Raw genomic sequence first — 18,934 nt, forward strand, 5'->3', positions numbered from 1 at the left:
CAGGGAGCAGCCCTCCCACACTAGCGTCTGCACCAACCTGCACAGGGTACTATAGTTACCTGTCTCTTACACGTGAATGGCTCGACCGGACTGATAGGAAACAGCAGGTGTTAGCAGGGTTTGTGAACTTAAGATGCAGTATGAGCCAGGGGTTTACTTAGAGACGGTTCCTACACACAAAAGCAGAGGGTTTCAAGCTTTAGCTTCTATCAGCATCTCTAGAGGGCCTGATAAAACACAGCAGGTCTAGGGTGAAACCCCAGCAACCAATGGGGCTGACCCAGGAACCACTGCACTAAGGTATTAGCATATTAGTTTCTTAGCTTAAGTATATGTATATGGAATCAGAAAATCAATCCAAAGACTCCTGCTTAGAAGGTCACGGTGGGTAACTTACTACAAGTAGTGTATTTAGAACAAGTGGAACTGAACAGTACAAAGCTCTATCCATCGGACTTGAGTCAGATGGCTTCAACATTTCATCGTTTTATGTCATCTCTTAAGTGTTTTTGCTTTTAACATCCCCTTTTTCTTATTTTTCTCTTTCAATTTCATCTATTGGTTAAGTTTTCCCTAATCAGTTCCCTTATCCCTTCTAATGTCACTGCAGCTTCCTGTAAGTAACTACTGAGTTTATTGGCCTTTAGGTCCAAACGAGACACCAGCATCTACTCTCTCTGGGTTCTTCTTGGTCTTCTATGTCTATCCCTGGGTGTCCCTGTGGTGCCTGCAACTTCTTGTCCTAGTATCTCTATCTCTGTGTCCTACGGTATCTGTATTTCCATTTGCTTCTAAAATATCAACCACCACAGTATCTTATTTCATGAGTGTCTTCATTAGGGGGATTCTTTTTCCTTTTCTCTTTCACCTCAACACTTGGGATTCTGACCCATGTCTAAGTCTCGCTATGGTTCACCTGGGGCATTTACAGCTCCTCAAAATGTTTCCCAACTTTCTACATACAGATAATGCTCTCTCTCTACTCTTAACCTTTCTGGCTGGGGTAGTTCTTATATATTCATTTTTCTCCTAAAAATTTTCTTTCTATTTATTGCCTGTATTCAAATTTCTAAAAAGAAGAGTTACCTTGAATTATTCTCTTTATCTACTAGCAGAGACTCTTCTGGAAATCTCAATACTAAATTTTTTTTCCATGAAGTTTTTTTACTTCTATTACATTAAATAACATTCACGATTTCTATGTTTTCTACCATATCAAATAAGATTCAAGACTTCTATTTCATTCTACTATAAAGATATGTCACTATTTTCCATAACTGATCAGTTTTTTCCTACTTAAAAAGCAATTGATAATTTACATTGAAAACTTTAAGACTGTTTCTTTCTTACTTTAAAAAAAAAAAATCTGCAGATTGATATGAAGGTACAAATGATTGCTGCATTGTTTTCATTTTTAACAAAGTTCAAGTTGTAGTTCAGCCCTTCACACAGGGGTTGTGCTGAACACCCTCACACTGCTGGGTTCTCATCTAACTTGCACAATCACTCTCCTCTCCACCTCACTAGAATATACTCCCGTTTTTCTTTCCCGTAAGCATGTAGTTATTTATGTGTTGGTTTCATATTACTATTGGGTGCACTGGATACATATTTTTAGATTCTTCAGATACTTTACTAAGAAGAATGTGTTTCAACTTCATCCAGGTAAACACAAAAGATGTAGAGTTCCCATCTTTTCCTATGGCTGAATAGTGCTCCATGGTGTACACATGCCACATGTGTACAGCTTTTTAATCCATTCATGGGTTGATGGGCACTTGGGTTGCTTCCACGTCTTGGCATCAATTCTAAATATTTAAATGAATTCAGTGTGCATGCACACACACAAACACCACAAATCATCTCCTTTCCCTTTACATATTTTCTGTTTCGAGAGAAAAAAATATATATTTTTTTCCTGCTTACTGTGTCATCTCCCTAACTTTTTGCCTTCTTTTAAACTGACGAGGACAAAGTAGTGACAATGGAGGGGACACTCCAAATATTGGTCACAATAGAGGCACCACCACAAAGGTTATAGCAGCGGTAGCTTCTGATCTACAGAACATGATAGAAAAAAGTCTCTTACTGAGATTCAGGAGGAGCAGAATACCATTATAGCTGAAAAAAAAACCCCACCCCGAATTCTTACTATTACAATTAAGGAGAAAATTCCTAAGGGATGAAGGAAAACATTATTTTACAACATGATTTTATGGGTGTGAGCTGAATCACCTCAAAAGTACTTACCTGTTATAAGGAAAGTAAAAAGTATTATTAGGAGGACTGGTTTTAATTAATGTATTTTTGAGTTGTCTTTAAGACAGTGTTGTCCTTGGCTTCATAGCTCACAGCAACCTCAAACTTGGGCTCAAGTGATGCTCTTGCCTCAGCTTCCCGAGTAGCTGGGACTATAGGCGCCCACCATAACACCCAGCTATTTTTAGAGATGGGGTCTGGCTCTTGCTCAGGCTGGTCTCCAATTCCTGAGCTCAGGTGATCCACCCACCTCGGGCTACCAAAGGGGTGGGATTACAGGCCTGAGCCAAAGCTATAACTGAGAATGAAAATGCAGCATGAGAACTAAAACTAAAAAGGCTTGTCTCAAGACTTGACCAAAAAAGTGAAACAGCTAAGATCTAATAAAACATACACATAATGAGTCACTAACTAAAATCCAACACTTTCCTTTGTATTTCTGTAATTTCATCTATTAATTTTTTTAAAAGGATGATTCTAGAAAAAGTCCTTGGGGGCACATGTACGTGTGTGTAAATTTTCTAAGAATTATACAGGACTGTTCAAGATGAATTGATTATTTTGCTTCTAATAGAAAGGTATTATAATAAATTTGATTATTAATGTTTTAAAGTCAGTAACATACTATGCAATTACAAAAAGAAAACATTCTAGCCTCTGACTAAAGTGCTTCTTCTTTTATTACTACCTGAAATTCTGGTATGCATCCTAAAGAAAATTATTTTAAATAAGAAAATTAAACATGCCCCAAGTAAGCAATCAACATTAGAATATCAATTATATGTTTTGACTGAAAACAAAAGAACAACTATGTAATGATTCTAGCTGTGACTCAGTGAGTTAGTGAGACTAATAAAGTATTCTTCATGCTGATAGCATGTTGTGGTTGCAAATCTATTACACTTTTGAATTGATGTGCTGTTTTCTTTGGTAAACTTTCACACTAGGAGGTGATCTCAGCAAGAAAAGTGTCTTAAATGAAAAGCTTAGAAACAGGATACATTTCACTGTTGCTGCCTGAATTAATATGAGCTGTCAGTAATTCCACAAAAAAAGGCCTGAAACAAAAACTATTTTTAGTATTTTACATAAAAATTTATAACATGAATATATTAGTAATTATGTATTTTAGCAATTGACCCAGTGTCAATTTATAATTATACTGAATATGAAAACACTTGGGGGGGGTAATTATAGTATTATGTGTTAGCTAATCCCTGAAAAATCCTATACTATAGGATTTAAGTATAACCACAGTTACATAGAATGAACATGAAATATGAAGCAAAATATTTCTTTTTATTTTATTTTATTTATTTATTTTTTAAATTAAATCACAGCTGTGTACATTGATATGATCATGGGGCATCATTCACTAGCTTCACAGACCGTTTGACACTTTCATCACACTGGTTAACATAGCCTTCCTAGCATTCTCTCAGTTACTGTGCCAAGACACTTACATTCCACGTTTATGATTTATTTTAACTTAGATTTATAATCAAGCGCCAAAACCATGTTACATATTTTGTATGGGAATGTTAAGAAATGAATTAACATTAAACATGTAAAAAATTTTTACCATTATTACAAAAGCTAAAATAGCTTAAGAGTTTATTTTTTTTTAGTTATTTCAATGGAGTTAACCATGATATCATGAATATAAATCTGTATTAGATATTTCCTTCCATGATTTAATATATTAATTATTTCTACTGCTGGCAGTTATCACATACTAAATATATTAATATAAAAATGGAAATGAAAAAGAACATTAAAATTCCTATGTGTTATTTGGACCAGACTTCATCTATTATTAATTCCTTTATTTATTGATGGCCATCTATGCTTAAAATTGTTCAGCAGAATTCTTTCTATAAACTTGTGAGCCACATAAATAGATAAATTTCAGGTACAGATGTAAGTTTATGAAGAATAAAAGTTTCCAGTTGTAAGTGGTATTGAAGGGAACCTAGTCATCATCAATCTGATGTGTAAGTGACAGTGGAAAAAGTAGATGACAGAAAAGAAACAGACAACAATCCACCAGTGAAAAGGGCTGAAATAAAGCTTACTGAACAGATATTTACCACACTTTAAACTCTGCAGAATCTCACTGAATGTGCATGTGTTTGTATTATAAAACCTGCTTTTTTAAGATGAGAAAACTGAGATTGATTTGTCAAAGGTTATACAGGGGCAAAGCTGGGTCTTTTTGGCCCCCAAACTTGTGTCTACTGATGTATGAACATCAGCTCCCCACATTAATGGTCAGGTCCCTGATCACAAAGACCTTTTCCTGGGATCATATTTACACACAGATCAGAGGTAGAAATGTGTTAAATTAAGAATTTGTTGCCAGACGCAGTGGCTCATGCCTGTAATCCTAGCACTCTGGGAGGCTGAGGTGAGTGGATCCCTTGAGCTCAGGAGTTCTAGACCAGACTGAGCAAAAGAGAGACCCTGTCTCTACCAAAAATACAAAAACTAGATGGGCATTGTGGTGGGCGCCTAAAGTACCAGCTACTCGGAGGCTGAGGCAGGAGGATCACCTGAGTTCAAGAGTTTGAGGTTGATGTGAGTGATGACGCCACAGTACTTTACCCAGGGTGACAGAGTACGACTCTGTCTCAAAACAAAACAAAATCTATTTCCCTAGGTACCATGAAAATTAAGATTATGAGATAGGAGTACTTTATACAGATTGCTGGCTATCAAAGACCTAACATTATCAGAGTATATAATGTTTGTAATTTATTGAAATTATGCTTTCAAAAATCATTTACAGCCTATAGCAAATAATTAATGCATACTTTCTTGGTGTCTTAATTGCTATTAAAAAGAAACTGGTTCATTCCGGTTAAACAAAGTAAGGCTCCAACTCTATTGTACAGCCACCTTCTTGCACACAAAAGACTCCAAAGCTTTAATAAAACTGGGGCCGTGCGTCTGACTGATGTGAAGACAAAGCATCCATCAAGGCTTTTATTGATTCTTTACAAACATTTATTACTTTAGTTAATTAAATGTTTCAAGGATATGAATAGTTACCTTTCATTATTATTTTAAGACTTTTTTTTTCCTAAAGAATAAAATTAACAGAGTTGGGGGTCCTACCTAGGAAATTCACCTATTTTTTTAAGTGACAAAAAAGGGAGAATTAGCCAAGAGATTTTATTCTGGTAAAATTAATCACTGTTTAATTTTATGCATTGCCTATCTAACACAGAAATATAAATTAGACATAGGCATCCCAGATAAGTACTTTTCCTATTGAGAGCTACTTGATAAAAATTATTTGTCCAATTGTTAACTAAATAGATGCTTTTCCTCTAAACAATTGTTGTTGCTATTACTTGGTCAATATTTTAAAGACACTTTCGGAGCACCTAGGTGCTTTATTTACATTATTTCATTTAACATTTGCAACATTCTTTTAAACAGATATTATTGAATAGGAAATTGACCTCAGATTTAAATAATTTGTAAGTAACTACATAGTTAAAATGGTTTGATCTAGAATTACAAACCAGTTCTATCAGACTCCAAAGCATATGCTCACTCTTTTCATGATGCTAAAGTGTGTTGCACCCGTACTATACCTACCATATTTAGTTAGAATATATCTCCATATTGACTCCTGAGAATGACTTTCATGTTAAAGCTACTATCAGCTGTAGGCTACCCGGCTCATTTTAACTATTGGAATGATGCCTGCTAAACAAGAAAGTTGAGGCTAGCATTATAAGTGGTTAATAATAATCTTACATTAAAAAAAAATCATATTTTTGCTTTCTTAGTAATCATCTTTGAATCTCTAACTCAAACTTTCTTAGAATAAGGACTGTACTTCTACATCAGAGAATGGTTTTGGAAACACAATTATAATGCTGGAGAGATACATGGAACTTTGAATAAATTCAGGACCAAATTTCACAATCTTTTTACTTTCTTTCTTTTTTTTTTTGGCCAGGGCTGGGTTTGAACCCACCACCTCTGGCATATGGGGCTGGCGCCCTACTCTGTTGAGCCACAGGTGCCACCCAATGTTTAAATAGAATATTCTACGAACAGATTAGAACTTCTTGAATAAGATGCCATTCAATATGCTGCATACAAATCTTTGTTCCTGTTATTCTCTTAATAATGTCAGAAGAAAATGAAGACAAATATCTTATACATTAATTTAGGAGCTACAGTTTAAGCATAGTGGGTCACACCTATAATCCTAGAACTTTGGAGGCCAAGGCGAGAGGATTACTTGAGCTCTGGTGCTCAATACCAGCCTGAGCAAAAGTGAGACCCCATACCTTAAGAAAAAGAAAATTCAGGAGCTACATATTCTGAAGGACAACAGAATCCCCTGTGAAGGGTTGGCAACAGAAATTAGAAAAGTTCAAGCCTGGAATCTCTTCTGTATTAACCCAAAGGCTGCCCCCTCCTTTGATTTCTTATTTGATTATTTTCTTTGATTTCTTATTTTCTTATTTCTTATTTATTTATTTTTTGAGACAAGAGTTTCACTATGTCACCCTCGGTAGGGTGCTGTGGCAGCACAGCTCACAGCAATCTCAAACTCTTGGGCTAAGTGATTCTCTTGCCTCAGCCTCCCGAGTAGCTGGGGCTACAAGTGCCCACCACAACGCCTGGCTACTTTTTGGTTGCAGTGGTCAGTGTTGTTTAGCAGGCCCACGCTGGGCTCGAACCCGCCAGCTTTGGTGTATGTGACTGGCGCCCTACTCACTGAACTACGTGGCACCGAGCTGATTTCTTATTTTTATTTACCTTAGGTATAGTCCAATTTGGGCTTAAAAATCAAATTTATTCTTGGGAATAAAACTTACTATAATAATCACATGTCCCTCTTTGCCCGAGACAGCCTCAGTTTATAATGTAGTTCCAGTGAACTGTTCATACTGCCTCTTTCACTCTTGGAGTATCCTGGGTTTGCTCATAAATTATATGGTCACCACAGAGCTTAGGAGCTGAGTCAGGCCTACAATAGTTTCCTCATTCATCCTTTTATGGACACAACTTGAAATATACCATAAACATAAACACTATGTAGCAAATTCCTGTATTTCCCACCTCTCCTTTCTTCCTATTACTCTTACAAATACACCGTATCTCTTTACAAGTCTTTTAAGAAATAGTATAAATTACGAAAGGTAAATTATTTCAAGAGACCTAGAATACAACCGATTTCATTATTCATTAATACATACTTTCAGGTAAGTTTACTGTTTTTTGTTTTGTTTTCAAATAAATGACAATGGTGAAACTTTCAAAGATTAAGAATTTCTTAGCTTAGGTCAAGTGCAATTTTGAAATTTGTGTTGAGTAACCTTAAGATTCTTTTTCCATATTCTTATTCCAATTTTTTTTGAAATTTCAGATTAATATGAGGGTACAAACAACTGAGTTATAATGTTTGCATTTGTTAGGTAAAGTCCTTGCTGTAGTTATGTCCCCCTCCCAGGAGGTAGGCCATGTATCCTTACACTGTGCCTGCCCCGTAGGTGGGAGGTCGCCCATCCCCCCCCCCCCCCTTGAATTGAGTTTTTCTCTTGTTTGGGTATTAGATCATCTACTGGTTTCGTATTAGTATTGAGTACACTGGACACTTTCCCATTCTTGTGATACTTTATTAAGCAGACTGTATCTATGATATTTTCTTTCCCCACAGGTACCCTTGGGTCTCCTCAAGCTTTCTTTCACAAAAGGATATGGCATCAGTCAGTCCATTTAAGTCAATGGGCTTTCTTCCCAGGCATATTTTAAAGCTCTGTCTTTACGGATGATCTTACTACTTACTATCCTGCTAATGGTAGCTGGCTATCACTAAGCACCACACTGTTGAAATTATTATCACTTTGTAATAGGTTTTGAAATCAAGAAGGAGGAGGTGTCCTGATTTGTCTTTATTCTTAACACTGCTTTGGCCATTTGGTGTTCCTTTGAGGTGTCACGTACATTTTAGAATAGTTTTTTCTATTTCCCCAACTAGGAAAGTTTTCCCCTGGGGCCAGAAGACCCACGTGTAGGATGCAGCCTACAGAACTTACTGACGGCAAGGCTGACTGAGGCCTGGTGTTAATATGGTTGTCATGCCTTTTGCTGGAACTATTTTAAAGAAAAGATTAAAAAAGGTAAAAAGTTTAGATGTTTTAACTTAGTTTAGTAAGCAATACTTCTGTTTTTTTTTTTTTTAATGTAACAATTGACCTCACATTAAAGGAACCCAATGTCTCTATGTTAAAATAGAAAGGGCACTAATTAAGAGGTAATTTAATGTGCAATTTCATACATCAATAATTAGCAAAGCATTACTGACCTGCATGCAAGGTAAAAAGCTGTGGGAATATAACTAATAAACCATCAAGGCCAAAATAGGCTTTATAACAAAACCAGAATTCAATGTATCTTTTATTAAGTGGCTACAAGTGAACCATTGGTTAACATGTAATAGGTTACTATTAAACTGCTTAAATTACATATGGAAATGAGGAACTTGAAGGAGAGTCACTTTATAGTTGCTGAAGGTCAAAGGTCCTCAGTGAGGGCTCCTGCACTGCAGGGTCCAGTCTGAGCTGCTCTGCACTCCTGCAGCAGCTATGCTGATGCACCGAGGCAGCAGACGTAGGAACATAGGAAATAAACAAAGGGCAAGGTATCAATGCCCTAAAGGTGAAATGATCTGAAGTCTAAGAAATACTCAAGGAAAAGCAATTTCCAAGAAAAATGTAAGTGGCTGGGTGTAGTGGCTCATGCCTGTAATGCCAGAACTCTGGGAGGACAAGGTGGGAGGATTCATTCGGCTCTGAAGTTCGAGACCAGCCTGAGCAAGAGTGTGACTCTGTCTCTACTAAAACTAGAAGAAACAGCCAAGCATGGTGGCAGGCACCAATAGTCCCAGCAACTTGGGAGGCTGAGGCAGGAGAATTACCACTTGAACCCAGGAGTTTGAAGTAGCTGTGAGCTATGACACCAAAGCACTGTACCCAGGGAGACAGAGTGAGGCTGTCTAAAACAAAAGAAAACAAAAACCCAAAGAAAAGTTTAAGTACTTGGTGTTATACATGTCCATAGGCACTGACTGTTGTTAACAGAAAATAATGAAGTAATAAGATTATGCTAATAAACTACAAATACTTACTGGTTCTTGATTAGAATCCAGGAGATTTGAAAGTCACAGGAGATTATACTATGTAGAACAGAGCTACTGTTTACTGATTAGAAATGTACAATCCACAATATATTGTCTTGGGTAGGAGCACATGTTAAATTCATCAGAGAAAGGAAGTAAATATTTTTATAGAAGCAAGAAACTGATGAAAAAAATGCTCCTTAGTAAATCCAAATGAAAGCTATATTGAAACATACAAACAGGACAAGGTACAAAACCTTTTATCTGTACCAATTCACATAAACTATAAGTCTACAAATTACTGGATTGTCATGGATTATTAAAAGCCATTTTACAACCAACTGTTATCAATGTAACAGAGGGAAAAGGGAGGATGCAAAGAGAAAAAAAATCTAGATTCTTATTTACACATAACTGAATTTTGTGCTTTTTAGCTCACAACCTTCTCTGATAGTTTCAGGAAAGTGAGAATTAGTAAAGTGACTGTATGCAGCATAATGGAGATAACTGCCAGGATGAAACCATACACTAGGTTAAAAACAGAACAGCTGAAGGCAGACACAAGTCTGGATAAGGTTGTTAATACAGCTGACACGGAGCCTGAGAACCATACTCAATAGGGAAGCTTCACTAAAAAAGGAAAAATCAATGTTAAATAAGACTGGTTCTTTACCTCCAGAGTTCCAACCAAGTGAGACGACTATTAGAGAAACCACAGCAGGGCTGTGTCAGATCTGCATAGCACTGTGCAGGCGACTGGGGCACCTGCGAGGTGACGCACCCTTTCTTCTGATTAGCAACAGTCTAAGATGGGAATACTGGGTTAACAAGAAATCTGTATTTGATATTAAAATCTTTTAGCAGGATACACAGTTTTTAGATTCATTATTCTTTATAGTTGACAGTGAGATCATATCGAGTTGATTTTCTTCCCATTTCATTACATGAAATCATACAATGGCATCTCATTCATAGTTCATTGATGGTATTACTTCGAAATGGAAGACACTCAGTAACTTCGCACATTAGGAGTGATTTCTTTCATGGCCTGAATATAGAGAAAACTGCTATAATTTCAACTATGGCTACTGTGGATTTTCTCCTAACCAGGTATGTTCTTTCTGAACCTCCCATCAATGAAAATTTGTTATTGTAATACGAGGAAGAAAAAGAAGACAGCTTATCTCTCTCAAAATTATTCCACGTGAGGCCAGCTGCGGTGCATAATGCCTATAATCCCAGCACTCTGGGAGGTCAAGGTGGGTGGACCGCTTGAGCTTAGGAGTTCGAGACCAACCTGGGCAAGAGTGCGACCCCATCTCTACTAAAAATAAAAAACTAGGCAGGTGTTGTGGCAGGCACCTGTATTCCCGGTTACTCGAGAGGCTGAAGCAGGAGGATCCTTGCATGAGCCCAGGAGTTTGAAGTTGCTGTGAGCTATGATGCCACTGCACTCTATCCATGGCGACTAAGTGACACTGTGTCTAAAAAAAAATTACTCCAAATCTCTTCATTATAAGATATAGCTTCAGGGAATGCTAACAACTAACTTTCCCACTGACATGTTTTTGAGGCTTTTGTTCTATATAACATCACTGAAATTAAACACATTTCTGATGATTTAATGTGACATATTTAATAAATATTTGTCAAAGCAATTATTGTGAACTACAGTGTAATTATCCATATTGAGTTTGATGACTCAACTGGAAAATTACTTTTTTCCTAATAAAATTTTTCCAAATGACAATAGTGAATCAGTGTTGATTAGTTGTTCAATGTGTGCTAATTAATTACACTAGGTAAATTTAGCTTCGTGCTAATGTTGAAAAAAAGAAATCTGTACACATGATTCTGTCTTAAGTGAAGAGAAATCCACTGTTTGTCTACTTTTCCTCTTCTCATTTTTCTCAGAAGAATGTTCAATAATACAAAATAAACAATAAACTCAACTGCTCTTGGCAGATACTACAGATAACAAGACGAACCAAGGGTCTTTAGAACCTTGTTCTTAGGCCAAAAGCAAAAGAAAAGACAAGGATTTTGACTGTTGACAGCTAGCTCTGAGGACCTCTTGCCAGTTCATCCCTAGGGCAGAATTGGTTTAGATCACATATTCAAGGCAATAAATAGCAATTTCTTCAGCCTGAGACAGTTTCTTCATCCAGCAGCTAATTAAAATGCTGATGTTAGCCAGAGGCTCTACAGTGCAAGGCATTTGAGGAGTAGTCTCTCAAAGGGATTCAGAGTCCTCTATTTTCTAGCTTCTATATGCTGATGATTCTTTTTCTTTGAGCCTAATGGGCGACTAGGGCAGGGAAGAAAGGAAGACCAACAGAAATGTCAGGGGAACCCGCCTGCAAAGCTGGCAACAGAAGACATTCTGTGGGTTTGAAACGTAATTTAAAGAAGATACTGATGGTTGAGGTTCTGTCCATAAAACATGTAATGTTATGTACTAGGAGATACTTTATAATGAAATGCATTAGCTCCAAATAGCTTTTACTCATCTATACTTTTATATGAGCTGATTACCACTTGTAAGCCAGCGTTTGCTCTAAGTCGTAACCTCACTGAAACACCAATATGTATCCAGAGGACCATTCAGATGGTGACACCTCTAAAACACCAAGATCATATACATAGATATGAGGGCCAACCTGTTTTGCATATTTCCAGGTACACCCAGAGGATGAGTGTTTCAGGAATAGAGATTTCAGTTCATTATAAAGAAATATTTCCTAATAGAACTCTTCTTGAGAAAGAACAGAATGTCTTAGCAAATAACACTAGAAGGAACTTTAGAGAGTAGGTCCCATACCCCTCATCTTGCAAGACACTCAAATATCCTTAACAGAGGTCATCTGACTTGTCCCTTGAGTTTTTACCATGTTTTCATGACATGATAGATCAATTATAATCTCAGAAGGTACAGAAGTCTAGAACCAAATCAACACTAGACATGTTCACTGGACTCACATTTGACCACCCCATCCCTTTCTCCACATCCCTGATAATTTTCAGATAAGTGAAGAACAGTGGTAAGGAAAAGTTTTCACTGAAGGTATTTTCTTCTCATCTTTTATAAAAACAAAACGTGCGAAAAAAATGGGCACGCTTACTGATCCAGCAACTAAAAGATTGTCAACAATCTAGAACTGTCCCTAGAGAAGACAAAACACAGAATATAGTAAACTCCTTTTAGTGAGAAAAGGGTTGAACTAGTTTATTTTAAAAATTTTAGATGTAGCCAGGTGCAGTGGCTCACACCTGTAATCCTAGCACTCTGGGAGTCCGAGGCAGGTGGATTGCTTGAGCTTCAGGGAGTTCCAGACCAGCCTGAGCAAGAGGAGACTCTGTTTCTATTAGAAAACTTAGCCAGGCATGGTGGTGGGCACCTGTAGTCCCAGCTACTCAGGAGGCTGAGGCAGGAGGAGGGCTTGAGCCCAGGAATTTGAGGATGCTGTGAGTTATGATGCCATGGCATTTTACCCAGTGTGATAGAGTGAGATTCGTAAAAATAAAACTATAAACATTAAAAAAACAAAACAAAACATGGTTGTTGACTACTAGCGAGTACGCATTCTCTGTGCAGGTGTGTAGTGCTGTCCTGGTAAGGGATGACTGAAAGCCTCATGCATAGGACTGACCTGCTTTCCAGTGGTACATTACTGCCAAGGACCCAGCTGTCCTGCAGCTGGACGGACTCGGGTGTGGTTTGCAGCTCGGCGGGCAAAGCAGCCGGCGGGGCCGGACTCTGGTTCCTTCTATTGGTCAGGGAGTTTCTGTTGAGAGAAGTGATGGATGGATGATGCTGGGCAGAGTGCTGCTTGTGGGAAGGTGGCAAAGGCTGCAAGGTAGACTGGCCTTGATTGTTTGCAGGTTGCTCTGGAAAAAAAAAAGGAAACACATTATAAACATGTATGTGTACATACATATTTATATATATTACCAATTTCTGGGGAATCCACTGCGAAGGAATTAGAATTAAAAACTGCATGTAACTCCACCATTTAATAAATTTGCATATTATTCTATTAAGCCGGTGTTCAGTGTGACATTCTCTAAGAGCAAGTTTACCCTTGATACACAAAGTTCTAATTAATATACAACAGATGGCAAAATTGCTTTTGGTTTTAATTTGTTTCAGATTTTTTTTTTCATCTGGTTTTATTAACACCTACAGAAAACAGCATCTGACAGCTCCCCTAATGTGCCTTTAGATTTTAGCTTTTTTTAACAAACCAACCCTGAAATTAAATGGGTAATTTCAGTAGAACACAAAGGTTTTCGAAATGCATATAATCCCTATAATTATTTAATGGAGTTTTTTTAAGCTTTATTTAACTACAATAAATTATTACAAGATAGTTGCTGAACAGCAGTAGACTACTCTAGTTTAGTGCATTTCAAATAAGGCAGATTTGCACTACGATCGGCTAATAGATGCTAAGTATTCTTTAGCAGAAGGTCACTCTGAGAAGCAGATGTTGTTTCATGGATACTTAACAGACTGAATCACATCTGATTACAACGTCAGAAGACTCATATACTTAATGACCGTTACATCCATTAGAACACTCACAGAACAGATTTTCCAATTTCACAGTATGTAGTAGAACCACATTTTGGAGTAAGTCATAGGTGGCCAGAGAGATGTATGCCCCTATGTCTGTGGTATAAATATTTTGTTTGAAACCAGAATCATAAAGAATCCAGCAACTTCAAAATATAAACATGATACTGTGTGGTAACTGCTGAAAAATTCCCTACAGCTAATGAGCTACAAGTTAAAATTTACAAATTAATGTAACACCTGAGACCTACTTTTCAGTCTCATTACCTCACTTTGGACATGCTAGAATTTACAAAGACTACATTTTACCAACTAGATAGACGACTCCTTAATTTAATGCCAAATTTATTATGGTTCCACACACATAAGGTGTCAATTTTTTACTAAATGCAGTGTAAAATGCAATATAATTTTCAAGTGATGTATTAAATCATAGCATGAACAAAAACGCGCATATTACAGAGAACAAGAAACATGTACTACCTTTCAGCTACAATGTGAACTGTGGCAGTGATTGGTAAGCCAAATAACCGTAATTGTGATGTCAGACTATTGAGTGAAATGAATAGTGTATGTAATTGTGTGAATATGTGTCATTAATTATGTAAATATATATCATCAAAACTCTTTACAGGATACAATGATAAAATAACTCCTCCCAGTATGGCATGTTTCTAATGGTCTCTAATAATCTGTACCACACAATTTAACAACTAATAATTTCTCACTCTTGAAATAAAGGGTAGAGATAATACGAAATATATGAAAATACTGCTACTTCCTTGTGGCTTCTGGTATGGAAAACATCAGAAGTAGAGGATCTCTATTCTTTAATAGATAAAGCCTCTCCTCTTGAAGTTCCCAGCGCTTCAGTGTTGTCTAAATCTGATTAAAATAAGCTTTTGAGGAAACAAAAGGGCTAAAATAGCACCTATAGCAGTAATTGTCGGGAAAAAAAGAAACCAACAGTTTAAAATTCATGAAAGATTTCTTATTCAGGTATCATATAATATGAGAAACAGTACCATCCCACCTAGGTCTTAAATCAAGTCTAAGGATTCAGTGAAATCCATTCACTCATTCACACTAAGCCATTCATTCCACCATTTACCTACGTTCTAGGATATGCTAAGTCAACAATAGGTGAAAGCACGGCATAAAGGGTAAAATAAAGCATTATGGACATCAAATCAAAAGTTCATTTTAAGATCCATTGTCATCACATTTCAGCTGAATGTTTTAAATTCTTACATTAAAACATAACCCATGGGAAAATCTTCCATAAAGTTTTCAAAAATATGTCACTGTGGCTCTCCCTCATTACTGTGGCTCTCCCACTCTCTCATTACTCAAGTTATTTATTGAGGACCTGAAATGTACAAGATGCCCTAAGTAGATTCACGCTCTTTCCCATGGTCTACACTGGCTATTGTGCTCTGTCTGCTGGAACCTCTTTTGATTTGTCTACATAATCAAGTGTCCTGCCAATAAATCAAAGTTAGATGATGAAAGCAAAGTTCAATCTAAAATTTGGTGGAACACAAAAAAATACAGAGTCTGAGTGAGACGGGGTGGGAGGTAAGAAATTTATCTATTTTGAGACAGAGGCTTACTCTGTCACCTTGGGGAGAGTGCCAGGGCATTAGCCAAGCTCACAGTAACCTCAAACTCTTGGGCTCCAGCGATTGTTCTGTTTCAGCCTCCTAAATAGCTGGGACTACGCACTATGTCTGACTAGTTTTTCTGTCTTTAGTAGAGACAGGGTCTTGCTCTAGCTCAGGCTGGTCTCCAATTCCTGAGATCAAGGGATTCTCCTGCCTCAGCCTCCCAGAGTGCTGGGATTACCGGTGTGAGGCATTGCACCCATCCTGGTAAGAAATTTAAACTCTGCAACAGACTACAAACAGAAGCAAAAATCTGTTAGGGTCAGTTCTAGTTCCAGAGATCTGCACCTAAAGGATATAAGTGGCTAGAGTATGTATCTACACCAACTTATTCAAGGTACAATGTCAGTATATAAAGCAAAACAAGATAAAAACGATGTTTAACACGGCCAGAAAGAAAGTTAGAATCGAAGTACAATCTGGGGAAATAAAAGCCTCCTGCATACTTCTATACATTTTTAAAGAGGGATACAAGTCTGGCTCTAAATAATCTGGCTGCCAACATAAAGAGGGAAACATACTAGCTGTATGATTTGGGATTTTTTATATTTCAGATTAATATGAGTGCACAGATGAAGATTACATTGTTTACATTTGTGAGTTATGTCCAAGTTTTAGTTGAGCCCTTCATCCAGAAGGTGTGCCATATACTCCTGCATCATGCCTGTTAATTGGGAGCACATGGATCCTCCTCTCTCCTCCCCTCACTTGATTTTAATTATGTTTTTCTCTCATGTAGTTGTTCACCCACTGGTATCATATTCATATTGAGTACATTGGATACTTGTTTTTCCATTCTTGTGATACTTTACTGAGGACAATGCTCTTCAACTCCATCCAGGTTAATATGAAAAATGTAAGGTCTTCATCTTCCTTTCTGGCTGGTATAGAAGAAAGATTATTAAAAAAGGAAACTGGAAGTACAGGATTGAGTACTTGCTCACACTGAACATAATGACATCTAAATCAATTAACTTCTGAGCTTTAGTTTTTGCCTCTAAATTGGGAAGAAAGTAGGATAGAGGTCATGTAATAAAGTTTAAAATGTTTCAGTTTTAAAATTATATGTTAGGTAATACATGATAAACTCTTGAAATGTATTAGGTTATGAGTATTAAAAAAATTAAAACAATGGAAAACCCTATGATATTGTTATACATATAAAACACTTAAAGGATGTACAGTAAATCACTTTACATCAAATGTGAATATTACGAAAATCCTACCATATTAACTCATGTCATAAATATGTCGCCATATATCTTACATTATAAATATTAAAAATAATACTTTTATTTTTAAAATAAATTCCTGCATGGTATCTTAAGTTGTAACTATTAACATCTTAAGGTACTTTATATCAAACTTTGAATTTATATCAGATTTTAATGTTAAAACTTGTAAAACAAATTTCATTTAACTGTACTTACTTCCTCAGAGGTCCCATCTCCAAATATATTTCAATATAAAAAATTAGAGCTTCAACATATAAATTTGGGGGGACACAAGTATTCATTCCATAATATTACATAACTGGCTTTTAAGCTCCTTTTCAAAAACTTGGTAACCAGGGGGGTAATAGTCACTCCTATATATAAAATTGTGAGAATTAAGAGATTTAACAAAAAATTTTAAAAACTGTCTAGTGCTATTTCAATGTAAGGTATTCATTCCTAGGCTTTCCCCATTTATTCCAATAAATAAGAAAAGTAAGAAATAAGAGTTTTTTTTACCATTTTCTTTTTCATAAGCAAAATAATATGTTTATGTACTAGTATGCCTATAAAATAAAATAATTTCTTTCTATAGGAAGGACTTTAAAAACCTTCTATTTTCACTTCTAAATTTGTAAAGGCAAATATATACTTAATTATATTTTAAAAATATTTCTTCATATCATATTAGGCTGTTCATTTCATATATCACTGGCATAAATGAAAAAAATGTGCATCATTCTACGATAATAGTATGTAGGGTGTACTGTCCAAAATTTGCTTCAACCCTGTCTACTTACCTCACGCTGTTAAACACTGAATTTGTATTCTTTGCATTTAAGCAACACACTAGAAAATGGTGTTGCCACCAAAACATGTGAACATGTGAAGATGAATGAAACAACTTCATATTTTATGGTGCTAACTTTGAAAATCTGATTAAGATAGATGCCTTTAGCTCGTAATTCTTCAATGTCACATTGTCATAGTTCCCATCGGTGAGATGTTTTAAAGGCTTTCGATTAATATTGCATGCCAGAACTGAAATTACATCCTTTGTCGTTTAGTTCTTAATGGTGCAAGTGATATCTATCAAGTAGTGTTTTATGAAGCATGTGTGATTTTTATTGCAGGCTGTTTTCACAAATCTTTCAGGTTTCAGAATAGACTGCTTAGGGTTTACAATAAATAAGCTCTTCTGTTGAAAATCTTCTTAAAACTGAAGTGAAACTTACATTATTAAAAATTTGCTTATTGACAAAATCATCTATTTGAACTTGCTGCATTCCCATTTACATGCAGTCTTGAAACTACAGTATTTGCTTTAACCCAAAGCAAATAATACTATTATAATACATGCAAAATAAGTGATAAATATACAAAGGCTTCATCAGTAGCCTGTACATTATCTGTTTAGTAAGGAAAATATAACTTGACATAGTTTCTACAGTACTAACCATTGAATGACAACTGGGTTTATGCAGCAGAGGGGATGTTTCAAGTGGGGAGTGGTGGCAGGCACCTACATCATAGCTATTTGGGGGGCAGGAGGATGCTTGAGCCCAGCAGTTTGAGGCTCCTGTGAGCTACAACACAACAGCACTATACCCAGTACTACGGAGTGAGACTGTCCTCCCTCCCCCACAAAAATAGTATATGTTTCATTATTAAAATATAATTACTAATTTGTTTTTAAAACAATCTAGTGTTCTAACATTAATTTCAAAAATTCTAAAACTCAAACACTTAAAATCCAAGTAATTTTCACATATTAAAGATCCCAAATTGGAACCTTATATATAAAAATTAGGGAGCTATAAGAGAAAACAAAAAAAGACAATTCTTATATTTGTCTTTTTCTTTTTTACTCTGAACATAAATCAACACATTCAGGTTCCAATTCCATCACTAATACATTCTAGTCCCAGTTCCTTTTATTAGGGGGAAAGGTAATAATTTCTAAGGTCTTTATTCCCAATTGAAAAAAAAAATTCTTAATTCTTTAGTGCTTTAGAGAAAACACACAGAGTTTAAAGCTGCTAAGTTTCATATCCTGTCATGCTTTATCACTTTA

The 18,934-nt window shown here is 36.2% G+C and overlaps 1 protein-coding gene across 12 annotated transcripts in view; it reads right to left on the reverse strand.

Moving 5' to 3' along the window:
* The window catches only part of TENM3 (teneurin transmembrane protein 3), a 953,923-nt gene that overhangs the window by 189,485 nt on the left and 745,504 nt on the right, over positions 1–18,934 (reverse strand). For all 12 annotated transcript variants that reach the window (XM_053585025.1, XM_053585092.1, XM_053585086.1 and 9 more), the window contains one exon: positions 13,057–13,294. In XM_053585025.1, coding sequence (XP_053441000.1) covers positions 13,057–13,294 — 238 coding nt within the window. The remainder of the gene's footprint in view (positions 1–13,056; positions 13,295–18,934) is intronic.

This window comes from Nycticebus coucang, chromosome 1 (assembly GCF_027406575.1).
Source record: "Nycticebus coucang isolate mNycCou1 chromosome 1, mNycCou1.pri, whole genome shotgun sequence".
Taxonomy (NCBI): Eukaryota; Metazoa; Chordata; class Mammalia; order Primates; family Lorisidae; genus Nycticebus; species Nycticebus coucang.